This window comes from Pundamilia nyererei, unplaced genomic scaffold (assembly GCF_000239375.1).
Source record: "Pundamilia nyererei isolate P.nyererei 1_Seehausen unplaced genomic scaffold, PunNye1.0 scaffold00014, whole genome shotgun sequence".
Classification (NCBI taxonomy): Eukaryota; Metazoa; Chordata; class Actinopteri; order Cichliformes; family Cichlidae; genus Pundamilia; species Pundamilia nyererei.
The window spans coordinates 2,711,411-2,729,381 of record NW_005187415.1 but is presented as its reverse complement, the minus strand read 5'-3'; the positions used below and the strand labels follow the sequence as shown (position 1 = coordinate 2,729,381).

At 40.9% G+C, this 17,971-nt stretch overlaps 4 protein-coding genes across 6 annotated transcripts in view; 2 read left to right on the top strand and 2 right to left on the bottom strand.

Annotated features, from left to right (window-relative positions):
* tnnt2e (troponin T2e, cardiac) overlaps window positions 1-3,727 on the top strand; it is a 19,360-nt gene extending 15,633 nt beyond the window's left edge. The window contains exon 17 of the mRNA XM_005725174.1: window positions 3,541-3,727. Within this exon, the coding sequence (XP_005725231.1) occupies window positions 3,541-3,580 (40 nt within the window). The 3' untranslated portion in view covers window positions 3,581-3,727. The remainder of the gene's footprint in view (window positions 1-3,540) is intronic.
* Window positions 3,728-3,814: 87 nt separating this feature from the next.
* Window positions 3,815-14,826, bottom strand: LOC102210869 (dynamin-1-like protein). 3 transcript variants are annotated; one of them, XM_005725170.2, is made up of 19 exons: window positions 14,558-14,826; window positions 13,531-13,672; window positions 13,003-13,049; window positions 12,847-12,918; window positions 11,610-11,696; window positions 11,057-11,219; window positions 10,819-10,939; window positions 10,354-10,485; window positions 9,172-9,378; window positions 8,831-8,951; window positions 8,503-8,658; window positions 8,333-8,422; window positions 8,138-8,230; window positions 7,553-7,606; window positions 7,165-7,245; window positions 6,184-6,315; window positions 5,976-6,085; window positions 4,755-4,914; window positions 3,815-4,673 (listed from the first exon to the last, which is right to left on the bottom strand). In XM_005725170.2, the coding sequence occupies exons 1-19, from the start codon at window positions 14,657-14,659 to the stop codon at window positions 4,617-4,619; spliced, it is 2,127 nt and encodes a 708-aa protein (XP_005725227.1). In that variant the 5' UTR covers window positions 14,660-14,826; the 3' UTR covers window positions 3,815-4,616. The 3 variants fall into 3 exon arrangements, with proteins under 3 accessions (XP_005725227.1, XP_005725228.1, XP_013764257.1); XM_005725171.2 differs by having other exon boundaries at window positions 13,534-13,672; XM_013908803.1 differs by lacking the exon at window positions 7,165-7,245 and having other exon boundaries at window positions 3,816-4,673.
* A 50-nt stretch (window positions 14,827-14,876) lies between these two features.
* stmp1 (short transmembrane mitochondrial protein 1) lies at window positions 14,877-17,412 on the top strand. The gene is made up of 3 exons (XM_005725169.1): window positions 14,877-15,049; window positions 15,826-15,879; window positions 16,889-17,412. The coding sequence occupies exons 1-3, from the start codon at window positions 15,035-15,037 to the stop codon at window positions 16,958-16,960; spliced, it is 141 nt and encodes a 46-aa protein (XP_005725226.1). The 5' UTR covers window positions 14,877-15,034; the 3' UTR covers window positions 16,961-17,412.
* Window positions 17,413-17,515: 103 nt separating this feature from the next.
* smkr1 (small lysine rich protein 1) lies at window positions 17,516-17,908 on the bottom strand. Its single transcript, XM_013908783.1, has 2 exons — window positions 17,872-17,908; window positions 17,516-17,795 (listed from the first exon to the last, which is right to left on the bottom strand). The coding sequence occupies exons 1-2, from the start codon at window positions 17,872-17,874 to the stop codon at window positions 17,550-17,552; spliced, it is 249 nt and encodes an 82-aa protein (XP_013764237.1). The 5' UTR covers window positions 17,875-17,908; the 3' UTR covers window positions 17,516-17,549.
* Between the last annotated feature and the right edge of the window lie 63 nt (window positions 17,909-17,971).

Here is a 17,971-nt window from a genome sequence, read left to right as displayed (position 1 = left end):
CAGCTTCGAGGGAACGATGGTATTGAATGCTGAGCTGTAATCTACAAACAGCATCCTCACATATTATTCAGAAAGAATTTTTTCTCGGGCATGTTACACTAAAAGCCTCCAAAATTCACATAATGCTGTATAATATTAATTGGGAGTGTGATGTCTTAGCTGGGCTACAAATGATCACAGGTACGTGAAAACGTAGCCAAACTTCTTTTTGTTTGAAACAGACATGAAAAGGATCACCTCATTAATAGAAATTCTTGTAGTTCTTGTGTATTGCAACCTTTTTTAGGCTTGTATGCAGTTTCCTTTATTTATTTTTATCATCTTTTCTGGTTTATATTCTCTTAAATGCTGTTACAACACTTTTTCATCTTTCCCTTTCATCTTTTACATTTTTCAGTTTTTGATTTTAAGTATGTCAAAAATTAGGACAGACAGTGTGAGTTGTGTGTCGAAGCAGCCTGTATTTTTATGACTGTATCAGATCTTATGGGCAAGGGTGCAAAACAGACAGCGGCTGCACATCAAAGGTGAGGACACAGTCATCGTTTGCCAGCTGTGTTCAGCATAAAATTGTGTCCTTTGTCCCTGTCTAATAGAATGATGCTTTGGCATTTGCCCTTTCCTTTCATCTATCACAGCTCTTTCTTGCTGTCCCTCTTATTTTCATATAGCACATGGGGCCCCACTTAGTATAAACACTAAGGAAACATAACCCAAAACCAATCTATATGCAGACAAGGATATGTACTGTCATTCAAGTACCAGACACTGAGGTACCAACATGGCACGAGATATTTTAAATGTCATTTCCACTCTTTTTATTTGGTTAAAATGAAACCGCAGCTTGTTTTGATTATATTGATTATATTGTAATTTATATGACATATATTTATTTTCAACTATTTATCCAAATTGTCAAAGTTGTGGTCATACCTTAAGACAAATATTTTAACCCTACTTGAAAGTTTCTATACTTTAATGTTTATGCTTGTGTACGATCATGTGAAAAAAGCTTTTACAGTCCTGTGAAAAACTGTGCACATCCCATAATTCATTTGCTTGTAGAAACACTTTTGGTAGCAGCCACTTGAAGTCCTTCTTTTTCTGTTTGGCTTTATCAGACTCTCACATCGTTCTGGAGAAACTTTTGCCCACCCACAGTGTGCTTCAGTTCATGGAGGTTTGCAGGCATTCATTTATGCATAGCTCTCTCAAGGTCCTGCCACAGCATTTCACTCAGGTTGAGGTCTGGACTTGGCGTGGGCTATTGCGACATGGTTCTTTTATTTTTCAGCCATTCTGTGGTAGATTTGCTGCTGTGTTTGGGATCACTGTCCTGTTCTGTTACTCAGTTTGGGCCAAACTTTAGCTTGCCTCACACAATGGCCTCACATCTGACAGCTGGTATGAGGTGTTTGTGCTATTTTTCTGCTTTTTCGTTTTCTGTGCTGTGCATTATGGGCAAAACTCTTCACTGTTTGTCCAAAGGACATTTTCCCACAGGTTTTGTGGTTTGTTCCGATGCACCTTTGCAAATCTAAGCTGTGCTGTTATGCTCTTTTTTAAAGAGAAGCAGCTTTCTCCTGGAAACCTGTCTAAATTCAAATGCAAATGTTAATTGTCACATACACAGTCATACACAGTACGATATGCAGTGAAATGCTTAGACAACTGCTCGTGACCTAAACTAAAAGACTATGGATAGGAAATAACTATGAAAATTAAAATAAAGGGCAAATTTAACTAGGAAAGAATCAAATAAAATATAAAAATTAAAGTTAAAAATAAAATAACTGTAACAAAATACACAATATAGAAAATATATAAAGAATATATGAAGAAATATAGAACAATAAGAGCAGCTGTGCAAGTAATAAATGGTATTGAAGTAATAAATGGTTATGAATAATGAATAAATAAGTCATGCTACTTGCCTTCTAAAAACTGTAAACACAGTAAAGGTAGTAAGGGCGTAAAGTCCTGTGAAACAGGGGCGGATTAACTGTGGTGGCATGTGCATAAGGTGCCCACCTCACTAAAAGATAAATAGCAAAAAGATTGTGAAACATAAAAAGTTAGACTTGTATTTCTAACTGATCCACCTCTTGTTGTGTAGCTTTCTGGATTTTATACTTACAATTGGGCTACATGGTTATTTATTATAAAGGCTATACACTACATAAAATTAAAATTCACATTTCTTTATGTTACTGAAATATGTAAATATTTTGGGCTAAAGATAATAAGAAAGTTACAATGTTTATATGAAATGTGTAACATATGTAAATGTGTTGCATTTGATGTAATTTAACCTTGTTTCCCAGCCACTGTGCCTCGGCACATAGGTGTGCCGTGGAAGATTATCTGGTTTCACCTGATAAATACTCTAAGCAACCAGCATGAGTAGCAATCAGAACAATTACATTCTCCTTCGCTATAGGGCAGTACAACTACCTGCTGTAATTAAATGAGTTGCCAACTGCCAGTAAAACAGAAGAAAACAAAGAAGAAAATCCATAATAGTCATGCTGTGAGACGACGCAGCGCGTAATAGCAATAGATAAATATTTGAAAAGAAAAAAAGTAGTCAATCTGGCCTGGGTCCTGGAGAAAATTCCCACCCAGAAAAAGGCCCTAGGATGAGTAGTGGTCAGAAGAAAGCAAAAAAGGTATACAAACCAAACCAATTCCGCTATGCCTGGTGCGCGGGGAAAAATTATCAATATGCTTTTTGTGACATTTTTGTTCGGTGGTGTGCTGTGTGATTTGTCTGATGCAAAATATGTGAAATACATGGCTGCAAAAGGTTGGAAAACACCGTTTTAACCATATATAGTACATATTACAGAATGTAACGCCTGAATGTGTAAAGAAATGGCTTTGATTTTGCCACCCCGTTTGATTTCCATGCCACCCTAACCAAATTTCTCTAGATCCGCCCCTGCTCTGAAAACGTTTTCACTGGACTATGTTTCCAGCTAGTTTGCATTGTCAGCTAACAATTCCACTTTATCCATACATTAATGTTGCTACATGTACTTTAAATGTGTTTTTTACATCATTAGCTAAAAGGTTAAAATAGCTATTAGCTATCTTTTTAGCTAGCTTTTTGCTTCTTGAAAATAATGTTTCCATGTATGCCAGCAAACTACAGAATTACTCCCTGGGTACTATTAAAAGACATTATGAAATAATCATAACTGCAAGCAGGTGAAGGAAGATAAGCATTAAATAGTTAAACATTGTTTATTTTCTCCAAATCCGGCTTATCGTTATCAAGCCTTTTTTTTTTTTTAAATCTAGTGTCTATTCACACCTCTATTAAATACTGCTTATTTTTTTAATTTAAGATCAGTAAATTGGTTCATATTTATTCATGATTACAACTTCAGTAGCTTATTTGTTTTAATTTTAATGCTTTCCATAGCAGGAAAAATGCCGTACGGAGGTTCAAATAGGTGTAAACTGTGCAGTTTAACTTAAAAATATTCATCTATGCACACATGCTGAACAGTTGAATATTTTTGTCTGACTTCACAGCGCCAAAGGGAGAGGAAAGGCCAAGGGCAGAGTGAGATAGATGGAAACGTCGACATATATTCTCAGAGGAGCCATCTCACCACGAGGGCCCGTGTTGGAATTTGTTCTCAATCTGCACTTCAGTGATCTCAGTTTTGTGCCTTTTAGCCCTTAGCCTTTACAAACAATAAACAGACTTGTGCTTTTATGCCCGTTTGTGTGTTTTCATGTTAAATTATCTCAGAAATGAAGCACTCTTTTCTTTTCACTAATCCTCACTCTTTGCACATATGAATTCAAACCAATTAACTGGCAGTAAAATACCGCTTTTTATTTATTTTTTTTCTTTTGGGAACCACACACAGAACCACAGTGCACCATGAATTTTCTTTACACATAGGCAGCGATATGTAAACTTAATTAAATGACGTCCTGCTACGGTGCTCTGGAAATTATCCACACATTTAAATAACACAGTAATAAATAAAGATTCTGATGGCAATACAGTGTCAGGTTAATGGACTTGCTTTACAGTACAGTGTAGTTATAATAGTGCAAAGATTAAGATGGAGGTTTGATGGTTTCGGACATGTGACAGCTACTCTTAAATGAAAAGGCTGCGAATTAGGAGCTGAATATTTTAAATACATTACTTTTCTTTTTTTGAGTTTCTAACTTGGAGCCAAAATATTAAATGCTTTGCTGAGTTGCCAAAAAATGGATTCAAAAACTTTGATTTCAGCATCGCACAAATGTCCATCTCCATACTGGTTAACCACACTTTGGCGAAAACGAAAAGTGCACTGCCTTTGGCGGCACTCTCAGTTCCTCCTGGAGTCGTGGGTGGCGACATTTTACCGTTAGCAAACATAGGCAGTGCATTTTCATGTGCTCCAGACAACACTACGCTTTTTTAGTGAACAACACGAGTTTCGCTCCTTTCAAGTAGCTCTGTACACCGAAGCAGAGATCAGAATATTTTCATGGTAGCAAATCTAAAACTTCAAGTTCAGACATGATGAATGCGTGGAGCATCGGTCCTTTGGGTGTGACGAGGAGGTAACAGCCTGGGATGCGGTTTTTTCCCCCCCTCTCCTTCACCACAGATGTGTTTCCCTGATCTCTGCTATCACCTGACTGGCCCTCTGCAACGCCTGTGGACAAATGTGAACAAGTATTGAAGCGACTGTACACTGGAGAAACTTGAGCACTGCTCAAACGTAGGAACCTGTTACCTGTAGCATGTCAGCGGCTTCCTTACGCCGCTGGGCCATGTCTTCAGACTCGGTCAGCAGGTCGTTGAGGAGGCCAGATTTATACAGCTGGCCAACGAGCTCGCTCTGGAGGCTGTCCTTCACATGGTTGACCAGGAAGTGCATCACTGCCTTTGGCACGCTGCCGCAGAGAGAGAAAGAGGAAACAGACCGAACAGATGGTTGAGAACAAGGCGGCAAGATGGCCCGGCGATGGCGTCGTTTCCCCAGACGGAGGTGGCTTGACTTTGAACCGCCAGGTGGCCATGCCTGTCCGAGGACTGAGCTGTTTAAGCAGGAGCTAAATATGATGGATTTAATCTTCCTGAGCTTTAAAGGGCACTTTCTGCTCCCAAGAGGAAAGGGAGGCATTTTAAAGGACGGTGTTTACAACATGTCCTGTAGTGTCGGTCGCTGTGCTTTCCAAACTTCCACTGTGTCTACTGAAATTAATGTGTAGAAACAGGCCGCCAATACAGACGTCACATAAAAACATTAGCAAACCACTTCTTTCTTAAAATTCTCACAGCTGCTCAAGTTTGATGTGTGCAAAGGCGCATGATTTACATAATTTTCATCCTCATAAACGATTCAGTGACCCCCACCTTGTGCCCTGTGGACGGGGGTGCGTTTACAGCCTGATCCCAGAGATTAGAAATGTTTCATCACAGGATGACAGTGATCACTCAGAACAACTGATTTGTAGCGACCTTTCCCTCCTAGGGACAAAGCATGCACAAAATCAGCAGAACCACCGGATCCGCAATTTCCCATCACCAATGTCTGTATATAATTTCATTTTTTTTAAAGGCTCATTAGTTTTCTAGAAGTGAATGTATAAATTTTACTCAGACAAGACTTTTTTAAAATCCATTTACTGGACTATTCACAAACAGATTACTGCTCATTTGGCGCACTACTGAGCATTTAAAGAGGCAGAGATATTATATGTGAGAGATTTAGTGAAAATAAGGTACAGTGCCTCTGGTTGCTAATAAAAATGATCCAACAAAGCGGCTCGCTGATGCATTTTAAATTCTGATTTCTGGACAACAATGGCGCTTGAGCAGACAAGGGGAATACTAGAAATGAGGCTTCAGCTGCACACACTGTGTTAGCAGATCTATCTTAGTGTTGGTTTTTGGTCTCTTTATGTAGGATTTGATGGCAATAAACAAAAGAGGAGCAGGTGGGAGGGCCTACCTGTCCTGGATGTTCTTGCGGACGATGAGGAAGTAAGACTTGATGAGGCGCTCGATGACCTCACAGTCCCGCTGCTCGCGTGACGACAGCTTCCTGGCAACAGGCACAGGCTGCAAAAGGGAAGAAAGAAGGGAAGGCTAGTGTTTTAATCCCTCAATAGACTGTCATGTTTAATACGAGCCACGCTGGAAGGCCAGTGTTAAGTTACCACATCTAGTAGGTTGACCGCTCCTTTAAGTGGGCTTCCGGGTCCTGAGCCTGGGGCTTCCTCCCCTTTCTTCAGCATGCCCCTCCAGCTTCCTGTGCTGTCCTGCTCCCCCTGAATCCCTGCAGGTGGGGCCTGGGAAAAAAAAAAAAAAAGAATGATAAAAATGCTTTTCCACTATCTAGAACCCTTAATATCATTACTGTATGACATTTGCAGAAAGTGATTGTTAAAGTAGGACTCATATGCACTGCTAACACAAAACAGGCATGTTAAAAAAAAGAGACCGGATTAATCAAATTAAAGTTTATGTCTTTGTGCTGTTAATGCACAAGTTAGAGAGAAAACATGACAAAAGCCATGCCAAATGTTAACTTCAGACATCAATGGCAACACTATCAAAGCAGGTTAGCATGCTTATTAAGATTAAAAACAAAGCACACCTAAGGGGGATGCTTGGAAAAAGTGAAGCAATTTCAACACTGCTACAATTCAGATGAAGGGGGAACCCAGCCACGTCACAAACTAAGTAAGAGGAAAAGTCAAGGGGTCACCAAAGTCAGCACGCTTTATTCCCTGAGGAACATGAACTGTTAGCATAGCTTACAGAAAAAGAAAAAGAAAAGAAAGGAGGATTAATTAGATGGTACGCAGAGGTAGGATTATTCTCTACCTCAAAATGTCTGGAATCTAAAAACAAAAGACTGCACATACAGTATTAAGAGGTTAGAAAGGGAAAGAGAAAGAAATCTTTTTTTTTCTGTTAGACAAACTTTGGGTTCAACAGACTTCAGGGAACACAATAGTTGTCAGTGCAAGTCCACACAGGCTGAGGGAAAGCAAAATAAGAGCACGCCATTAGCAGACAAAGATCAGAGTGCATGCCAGCAGACCATGCCCATCATCCACCCATCATCCATCCATCGCCACCAGCAGCCCCGCAGCCAGCCAGGCACAGAGCCAGCAGGCTGCATGTGTGCCCACCTTGGCACCGTCCATCTCTGCTCCAGACGCAGGGGGCTCGCCAGACACCGCAGTTGGGCCGGCCAGGCCTTTGCCAACAGACTAGCATGAATACGAGAGCAGGAATGGGGGAGAGGAAGGAAAAAGAAAGCACTGAGAAGAAATGTGGAAAGACAGAAGAAAAGGAGGCTGGCTGTCGTAAGCTGAGGCAAGAGGAGAGAAGAGATGTGGGATAAAATTCCTTGATGGAAACTATCCGAAGCATTTGCTTCACGGATCATCATTCAGCAGTGCTCCGAGTGATTAACGCCACACAAGTCTCCTTTATACTGGGACTCTGCAGCCTGCGACCAAATGTTACAACACATGAGCTACGGTTATATTTGACAACACAGTCGCTCTCTTTTACCTTATCCCTGGGAACTGCAGCGGGCATCTCCCTCATCCTGTTTCTCCTTTGCTCCTAGAAACATACAAAAACACACGTCTGAACAGTTGATGGTTTCTGACACTTCTTAGAAAGAAAAAAAAAATATGGAAAATAATTTACTGGCAAGAAGATTAGAGGAAAAAAAAAAGGGGGTTCGGTCTTAAACCAACCACTTTGCTCATTTCAAACACATTTCATCATGTAGCACTGTTAGTTATTCTGTTTATAATATAAATAATTTAATAGACATGAAGGAAAAACTCAAATGACTAAATTAGAAAAACATATTTACCAAAGTTCACAAAGAGTCATATTGAAAACACAAGTGACCAGTATTCAAAACCCTGTGCATGAAATTATTTGCGTAATAAGTGAGTTTTGAACAGAGCTGGATCACCCGATCCTGCTCTATATCACTTGAACTAAAATGCAATTAAATATCACCAACAGGGGTTCAGTGTAATCAGTTGCTTCTTAATTTCCAAATACTGCCTCCATCATTTTGCTTCCATGCACTTTATTTTCTATATCTAATGTGTTTATTGTTTCCACGTGAGTACGAACCTCTATGTTGTTATTCATGACCCCACATGCGTCTGCAAAGTCCGGGTGTTTGGTGTTGATATAGGCCAGCTCGATTGCAACCAAGTTGTGAACCTGCGGCGAGAATAAAACAGCTTACAGTGGTTGTACTTGCCGCTAAAACCCGACCGCAGGAGATAAATGCACACGTGCAAAGAGAAGTGAAGGCGCCGGTACCATCTCGTTGGTGATGGGCAGTCTCTTCCTCAGGAGGGAGGTGACCACTTCTACGATGGCCTCGTGCAGCTTAGGGAATCTCTGCAGCTCCTGCGGGGTGAAGCGGCACGAACGTTAATGATTGTGCGCGAGCAAAGGCGAGCTGAGTGCACGCCGGGCCTGTTAGCTACCTGTGTGCTGTAGTTGCTGCAGTGCTGGATGATCCTCTGCATCTCCTCGTGGACCAGCTCCACGCAGCGCAGACTGGGTTCCTCCAGGCGTTTCACCTGCTTCTTTACCAGCAGCTCGAAGGAAACCTCTGGCACGAACAGGGAAGGTCGAGGGCCCTATTGCGGGGAGGCAGGGGAGGAAGTGCAGGTCAGCAACGTGTGCTGAACAGATAAGTTGTATGACAGATAAAGTGTTTTTCATCATGTTTTACAACAGACTACTGAACGCAGGTGTGAGACGACAAGCTGCAGTGATGCTAATGACATCATGCGACAGCTGACGACTCACTGTGGCGTTCCTTATGGCCGTTAGGATATCTATGGTGCTCAGTCCCCCCAGAGGATCCACAGACTCCAGCGTCCTACCGAAGGTCTCGTGGAATATGTAACAAATTCTGGCTCCACCGCACCTGAAAAATAGCAGCGGGGGGATATTAGCTGTGATGTGAACCCCATGGCCTCCGCTCCTGTCAGCTCTTCCCTCGCAGAGGCTGTGCGTGCCTCAACTTACAATTTGGATCATATTAAATGATGAAACCAATGCAGCTGTTTTGCTCATTTCTCCCTGCACCGGATCAACAGCGTCACCATGTGGCAGGTCGGAGGAGTGGCACAGAGACTACTACTCACAGCTCTGCTGTCTCGATGTATTTGGCCGTGCCCTCGATGGTGTTGCAGTACTCTGTGGCAAACTTGGTGATGAGCTGGAGCAAGGTGGCACTTTGGTCCTCCACAGGTTCCCCGTAGCTGCTGAGCAGGGACTGGTACTGTGCTGCCAGGACGTTGATCCGTGTCTTCAGCTCAGGGAGACAGTCTCGAATGTGATGCATCAGTAGCCTGATATTACAACAGCAAAGGGCAGAGCATTACCTTTTCTAGGACGGACAATAGCAACTTGCGCTGATGCCTGTAATTAATGCCAGGGCTGCTCCATATCTATGCAGACAGCATCTTCACAGAGGAAGCACTACTTGGGCATTTTCTAGTATATATGACAATGATCACATTCTGCAAACAAACGCAAACTAATGGTGTTAACAAACAAAAAGCCTCATCTAGCCTAAGTAACACAAAGTAAACAACACTATATACTCTTAAAATCACATTTCAATACACAGGTAAATAAAACAATCTCCATCTGCAATATTAAAGTGATATACACATTAATACATCACTATTATCCAGTAATATAACCTAAATGATTCTGACAAGGCTCTGTCTGCATATTAGTAGTTTAATTTTAGGTCTGCAAGGCATCTTATGCAACACTAAGAACTGTGTGTTTGCCATTTTGGGTCCGACGCTGTGGAACACTCTCCCCCTGGAGCCTGGGAGTCTTCTGGGTGTTTTAAGTATCACCTTAAGCCTTGGAACTTTTGTGCTTGAGGTACACATTTTAATTTGCAATGTCTTTAACTGTCTTTGTGTTTTACTCTGTGTTTCCTTTTGTAATTTGGTCTTTACTTCTTTCTACATTCATGTGAAGTAACATGTGTAATATATAAGCAGCCCACTGCTTCTGTCAGTCTATGTAATAAAGCTACTTTTAAATTACCCCAAGCATCATTTACACTTCTTGTTTTTATTTTTAGAACTAATTTTCATATGGCCACATACAGGACAGCATAAACACAGGCCCGAGAACAGAATCATCTCCAATAGGCCAATATCAGCCAACAGATACATCATCTGGGCTCTACTTCACCAACTAGCTTTTGAATGGTGCTCGATAAAGAAAATGCAACTTTCTACTATCGTCTCAGTGTGATTTAGACATTAAAGTCTAAATCATCAGGGTGCCGTTACTTTTACCTGTTTAGGGTTCTGGCCAGGTACTTGGTTCCATTTCTGTTGGCAAGTGATGGATATTTCTTCTGCAGGAAAGCGTGTTCATCACGAATTGCATCAGCCACAGACTTTTTATTGTTGATGTCCAGCTGGCTCCTAAAAGTTCAAACGTACCAAAAAAAGAAAAAGGAAAAAAAAACAAAACAGACATTTACGAGAAAAGGTCTGTTTTACGGTACTTTCTCGTATTTTTCCCAGAAGTCTAATGGTGATTGATGTGCGCAAAGACTGAAACGTTTTTATTAAATCTTCCCCCTTGATGGCATGACAGTGATAAAGGAACACAAACAATAGATCCTGACATTAGCCTTTACTAGGAGCATTAAAAATTGATGTGGCACTCCTCTCTCGACATCTCCACTGAGCTATTCATCTCTGATATGAAATCATACTCATTATGAGTAGCGGTTTGTGTGATGTTTGTGAGACCTGTTGACTACTCCGATTATGCCGAGTTTGACAGGGATCACTCTGCCCATCAGTACATCCATAGCGTCGGTACCAGCGTCCATCAGGTCCAGCTTGGTCACCACAGCCAATGTCCTCCTGCCTGATGAATTACAGTCATTCGCAAAGGGCACCATAACCCACTGCCACTAGATTACACCTTTAAAATACTCCTTATTTTACTAGTTTTAGAACATGGCTCCCATTTGGTTTTTCTTACCATCTGGGTCGACTTCCCGGGCCACCTTGAGGGCCTCCGAGGTAGCCATGTCTGTGTTAGCCGCCGTGACAGCCAGGATAATGCAGTTGGGGTTAGAGATGTGCTTCAGGATTAAATCTCTTATCTGAATCTCGATGTCCTTAGGCTGATCACCCACAGGCACCTGAAAGGAGCAATTCCAATTACAAGCAAAGACACAGCACCCGTTGTTTTGAGTCAGACAACAAAGTAGGAACTTTGTCAAATTAACACGTCCAACCAGAGGGGACCAACTAATGAGGCTAGAATCAAAGCCTGGATACCCTGAGGCTTTCATAGCACACGGTTGAAAAACATTAATTCCCAGCCATCTACAAATATGAAATACACAAAAGCATTGACCAGATGGAGAAATGAACATTGCTGACCAGGCTTATAAGGTAAAGCTTTTTTTAAGGCATTTTAGTGCTCTTTAATGAATAAAACTTTTAAGAAAGGAGGTGTTGTACAATTAATTTCCCTTGGGGTGCACGATGATCAAAGACTTGTCTTGGGGAGCTGGAGCAAATGTTACCTTAGTGATTCCTGGCAGATCAACCAGTGTGAGGTTAACGACATGAGGAGAGAAAATCTTCAGATGAATGGGTTCATCGCTGATTCCCTGCAGAGGGACAAGAAAAGAGGAAAGTGGAGAGTGGATTTAATAGCTTAGTAACTTAGAACTGGGGGGGTCACTGACCCTCTAGAGTCACTGACCTAAACCAGAGTTACACTTTCACTTGCCGTTTTCAAAGCATTTAGTTTAAAAGTTGTGCTGCAGCTGGATTATTTTAATTCTCTGTTTTTATTACTGTATGTACGGCCTGCTAACTATCTTTGCATCAACGCCAGCAAGACAAAGGAGCTGGAGATTGACTTCAGCAAGAAGCCACCAGTGAACATCCAGGGTTTGGACATTGAAACGGTGGAGGAGTACAAATACCTGGAAGTTCACCTCAATAACAAACTGGACTGGTCCACGAACACAAATGACGACTTAGACCCTACAATAAGGGTCTAAGTCGTCTCCACCTGCTACGGTGGCTGAGATCCTTCGGGTGAACAGGACACTCCTAAGGATGTTTTACGACACTGTGGTAGCGTCTGCTGTCTTTTATCCTGTGGTCTGCTGGAGTGATGGAATGGCAGAGAGGGACAGGGGGAAGCTCAACAAACTGATCAGGAGGGCCAGCTCTGTCCTGGACTGTCCGCTGGAGTCCATCGAGCAGGTTGGGGAGTAGAGGATCTTGTCTAAGCTATAATCCATCATGGACAACACCTCCCACCCCCTGCATGAGACCGTACGAGCACTGAGCAGCTCGTTCAACAGTAGACTTTTACACCCACAGTGTAGGAAGGAGCGCTACCGCAGGTCATTCTTACCAGCAGCTGTCAGACTCTATAACACAGTTTAACATCCTTTTGGTTATCTTGTACAGTACATTTTATTCATATCTCCGTACAATTTTTTTCTATACATTGTTACCTGTATATACAAACTTCAGTTGCTTATGTATATAGGATCACTTTGTGTCTTCCTTTTATATTTTATATTTCCCGCTGCTATAAGAGCTGTGTAACACCCAAATTTCTCATCTGTGGGATAACAAAGGTTTATTCTATTCTGTTCTATTCTAACTCCTAGTTTGACTGTAGGTGGCCCACAGTTTAAAGTTGGGTTTCTGACAAGCAAAATAAGGAAGAAATATCCTATAATGATTTTACCCTTAATGACCCCACGGGCTTTAGAAAATGTTCAGCCCTCGTCTCACCTTATTATTCCCAGATATTCGCTCGGTTTCATTCTCAATTTCTTGCCTGATTTCATCAAAGTCTGTGTAGATCTGTAAAGAAAAACCACAACAACAATATCACAACAAGTATGGCTCAGCAGACTGAATTCTTTTTAGTATCACAATAACACATACCTTATTTTTAGTGTGTAGAAATTTGCCCCACTCTTCAGTGTCTCTGCCTGTGAACCAGAATAAAAACATTCTTAAAGCAGGTCGACACAGGTGCTGGCTATTAAAGAAGCTACTCTGCGCGGGAGCCTGAGCGTGATGGCGGTTAATGCGAGGACTGATGCCTGGTGACATTTACTGGTGTGGTGAATAAAAGCAGCTGGAATCACAGGTAGTGCTTTTGAGGAGGAGGAGAGGGTAGAGCTAAGAAGGTGATGTAGGTTACTAAACATTAAGACACCTGTACAATGCACCTCCTTGAAGTACAGTGCTTTTCACACCATGACATCTGCAAGTTGTTTGGAAGACAGTGATAGAGACAGGATTTTAAAACTGGGGCAGGGAATCTTTCACACAGGATACTAAAGATTACAAGGATGTGTTTGCATTCCCCCTTGTGTGCACGCGTGTGTGTGTGTGTGTGTGCGTTGTATTAAAAAAAAGAAAAAAGTTTAAAGACCAAAAAGGGTTATTACAGTTCATAGTACATACCACCTTCATCATGTTTCCTTGTGTCTCCAGGATCCACGTGGACTAGCTGGAGGATTAGAGGTCTCCTGGTTACAATGCCAGTCCCACGGGGCAGCAAGTCCCTGCCCACCAGGCTCTCCAACACAGAGCTCTTTCCACTACTCTGCAGGCAGAAGTGCATCAAAAAAAAAAGATATGAGTTAAAGCACCAGAGAGTTGGCTTGTTATAGTTCAGTTTCATTGTTTAAAGGGGACCTATTATGCCCTTTTCCAACCCCATTTTTAAATTCTTGGTAGCTTTACATCATTCACAATTTATCCTTATTTCGCCTATACAGGGCCTTAATGTAGCTCTTCAGTTCATCTACTGTCTGAAACAAGCCGTTTTAGCTCCCCTCTCTTTAAGGCCAATCTCCTGACTGGCTGCACCTTGCAAACAAAAGATTTGAATATCAGGTCAGTGAGGCAGCAGGAAATGGAGCATTTAACCAGGAAATTTGGTTCATCCAGTCTACCTGTACATACAACCTTGTTATTTGGAACTTCCTCTTTTAGCACAAGCTTGTATGTAGTAGCAGCTTATAATCGGTAAGAATGTTTACTTTTAGTTCATTCTTTGATAGCTTAGGTGTCTTTTTTTAGTTATTTGTGATGGGTAAGATTTACGAATTTCAAACACATATGGAACCAGGGGTTTAAAATATTTTTTTTAGCAAACTACCTCTACCTCTTCCTCGGGCTATGTCCTAGTTCTAGTCTACAGAAGCTAGATGAGGATGTGGAGATAATTAATGGTGATCAAAATAGACTTAATTGCTCTCGTTAGGTCAGACTCTGCGTATCTGTTTATTAGCTGTCAAAAAGAAGAAGTGACAATTTAGCAGAACTCCCAGACACGGCCTTTGCGTCATTTTGATATGCGAATCGGTATCACGGTGTAGTAAATGCTACTCTCTTAGTCCTCCTACATACATGTATATCATTAAAACAAGGTTATCTGGCTAGCATGACAGCCTGCTGAGCAAAATGCACCCAGTCAGCCTTTTACCTGAGTCCCCACTACTGCAATCTGCGGCAGCTGGATAATATCCGCCCCTACTGTGTTGAACACATCCTGGAGCTTGTTTATGACGGGTATAAGAGCCTCCATGCTCGTGAATGCTGAATTAACCTAATAAACCCGTATTTCTTCCGTGATGGAGCCAAAGTCATTCAATGTCCCTCCGACACCACCATTGCAACAACACCCACCAGACGGCTGAGAGATTTTGTGGGGTTCTGGGAGTTGTAGTTCTCCAATGTTCGAAAACGTATGGCTCAGGATAAGGAAAAGACTACATCATATAGACGCTGAAAATGACGCCACAATTAGTTGTCTTGCGCATGCGTAGATGTTTTGTTGATAAAAAGCTAGCTTCATTCGCCAAGAAACTCGGCTACTTCCCTCCTTCTAACTTTGGCCTGCCTGCATGCTTTTGTACTATTGAGTTAGTTTGCTTACCTCTAGTGTCTTCAGTATTTCATCATGCTGCAGTTCCTGGTAAGTTTTATATTTGTATTATTTTCCTTAAAAGTTGACGTCTGTTGCGAAGCTAGCCGAGATAAAAATGTTAGCATTATGCTAACCGTGCAGCTAGTGCTGCTAGTTTGGATTGAAATTGAAACTGAGTTTCATGATTAGGAATAAATGTCACTGTCAACCACCACAAAGAATCTATCCATCTATCCATCCATCCCATGGTAGTTGTCAGTGCAAGTCAAATCCACTTTATTAATTTATCATCAAGAAGTGTAAACTTTGAAGTTTGGCAGATTTCTGCTCTAGAGCATTCACAATGCCACAATCATCCAGCAAAATCACCCAAGGTCAGACCGTGCAGTGCTTAGAGAAACTGGAATTACTCAGGGGAGGGCTGATGATCTGGGCTTGTTTTGCAGCCACAGTACCTGGAAGCGTGAAGTCATTACAACATCTACAACAGAATTACTCAATGTGATGAAATGGCCCAGTTAAAGTCTAGCCTGATTAAAATGCGGTGATGGTACCTTAAGAGAGCTGTGAACAAACGATTGTCAGCAAACCTCAATAAAGTGAAGCAACGCTGTGACGAGGAGTGGGCTAAAATTCCTCTACAACGATGTGACAGACTGATAAAGTCATACAGAATACAAGTTCTTCAAGTTATTGTTTGGTTCTACGGGCTATTGAATGGGGTGTGCTTAGTTTTTCACAGAACGTTGTGGAATCCTGTGAAATTGTTGTTGTTTTTTTCACACTAGTTTAAAGGGTTTTAATGAACTTTGTTTTTCTTCCAGGCTGGCTTCACCTTGGGAAATGTTGTGGGGATGTATCTCGCTCAGAACTATGAAGTAAGTGTGTTTTGTGACTTGCAAACCATTTTTTTTTTTCCAATGATTTAGTGAAGATGTCACTTTAACCCATGGGCTCCACTAACCCCGAACCAAAACGTATCTGGTGTGAATAGATGCTGGCTGGAGCCTTTTATTCCTTCAGTGACTGATGTGTGAAACTGCAGTTTTGTAAGGTCGTTGCCTTTATTTATGTATAGAAGCGCATCCTGACTGAGCTATTAAAACACAAACACGGTATATGTGCACATTTCAAGTTTTTGCATTCTTTGTGTTTCTTGAATGTCTTTTTTTGAACAACCAGAACATCTCAGTTGGATTATGATCTGGACTCTGGTTGGTTTACTTGTGGGATTTGGGTTATTGTCTCTACACTTTTTTTTTTCTTTTTTTTTCTGAATTTTCTTGATACAATTTTAAATTTATTGTTCCCTAAAAGCAGCTTTAAACCATGTTGTTCCCTTCAGTGTGTTGGTGTGCAGTGCAAGTTGTGCAATATTTCAAAGATTTCCATCATTACCATTCCTTGTTGTAAATGGTCCGTATTTAATCGTCTGTAACCAGACTTTGAATGTCTTTATTTACATCTACAATCTGTCAAGTTCAATTTCTATAGTACATTTTAAACTACCTCAATTGATCAAAATGACCAAGGTGCTGTAAAAGTTATGACTTGAGATGATCGTAACACATTTTCTGAGTAATCTTTGTTGTTCCAAAGGGTTCAAATATTTTCTTGCAACTGCATGTTCAGTGCCACTTTCTGCAGTCCTGGCAGTATATATATTATCTCCCACCTTTGTAAGATGGCTACAATAGATATTTAAGTTTGAAGCTTACAGCAAAAATCTGAATGTTGTATTTTTTTTTTTTTTTTAAATGAAAAATGTACTTTAGATCAGTTAATTTACACTACATTAGTTTTAGTTTGGTGCCTCTAACAAACCACAACCTATACATTTCTCAGACTTTATTACTGGTAGTTGTAATTTGTATCTTTCTCCTCTAGGTGCCCAACATAGCCAAGAAAATCGAAGCTTTTAAGAAAGATGTGGAAGCCAAGAAGAAGCCCCCAGAGTGAGAAAAGTGGGACCGTGTTGCAAGCAAGAATGGCCATCCTCTGCAGAGAAACTATTTATTTTAAAGGCTTATTTTGATGTCATGGTTGTACACTTGATAAAAGAGTTGACCATGTTAGATGTATATGAAAATATAAGCCGTGCCTGGAACAGTGTTTTTCTTCCCTTAGTTTTAGAAGCATACTCTTTGTAAACTGTTTTCTAAGGTAAATAGTGCAAAGACTGGATTTAAAGAATATTACAAAAAAACTAATGGGATCATTTTAATTCCAGTTTCATGGTACTGCTGGTTGACCATTTTTGTTATGCACTCAAGCTATTCAATATGTCCACAGATTTTAGAGTTAAAGTTAATAAAGATTTTCCTTCACACACCTCACAATAACTGCCAAAGTTTTTATTGTTGTTGTACAAACATCATTCTGAACCATACAATAAAGTTGAATATAATGAAGTCCTGTGAAGTCTCATGCAGTAAGTTTTACTAGAATTAATTATTTAGTGCCTCACACTCAAACTGTCATCTCAAATCCATCCAGTAGGTGTCACCATTGGAAGGCAGTTAAAATTCTCTTTGGCAAAATTGATGATTCAGTTTTTCTTTTGTTTTGTCCCCTTCTTTTTCTTCTTTGAATTTGGCCACCCAAATCCTCTGAACGCCAGGCAGTCTGCTGCATTGTGAGCAATGTAGTAGATATTCTCCATGGCTGCTGGGCTGAGGATGTCCACCTCGGTTGTGGTGACTTTGGCACTACATGAGGACCTCTTTTTAGGTGTCTTTGGGCTCATAGTCTTCTTGGCTGACTTGGAACTGTGGGATCTTGATTTCCTGGTGGGCTTTGGAGAAAATACGTGGTTTAATCACTCATCTATAAATATATAAATGTCTTTTTTTTTTTACTTTTTACTTTACCATAGCGAATGTCAATCTTGCTTCAGAAGTGATCAGATTTTCATCTGTAAAACAAGAAATCAGGTTCTCTGCCAAGAAAGATTTAAAGTTTTTAGGACAA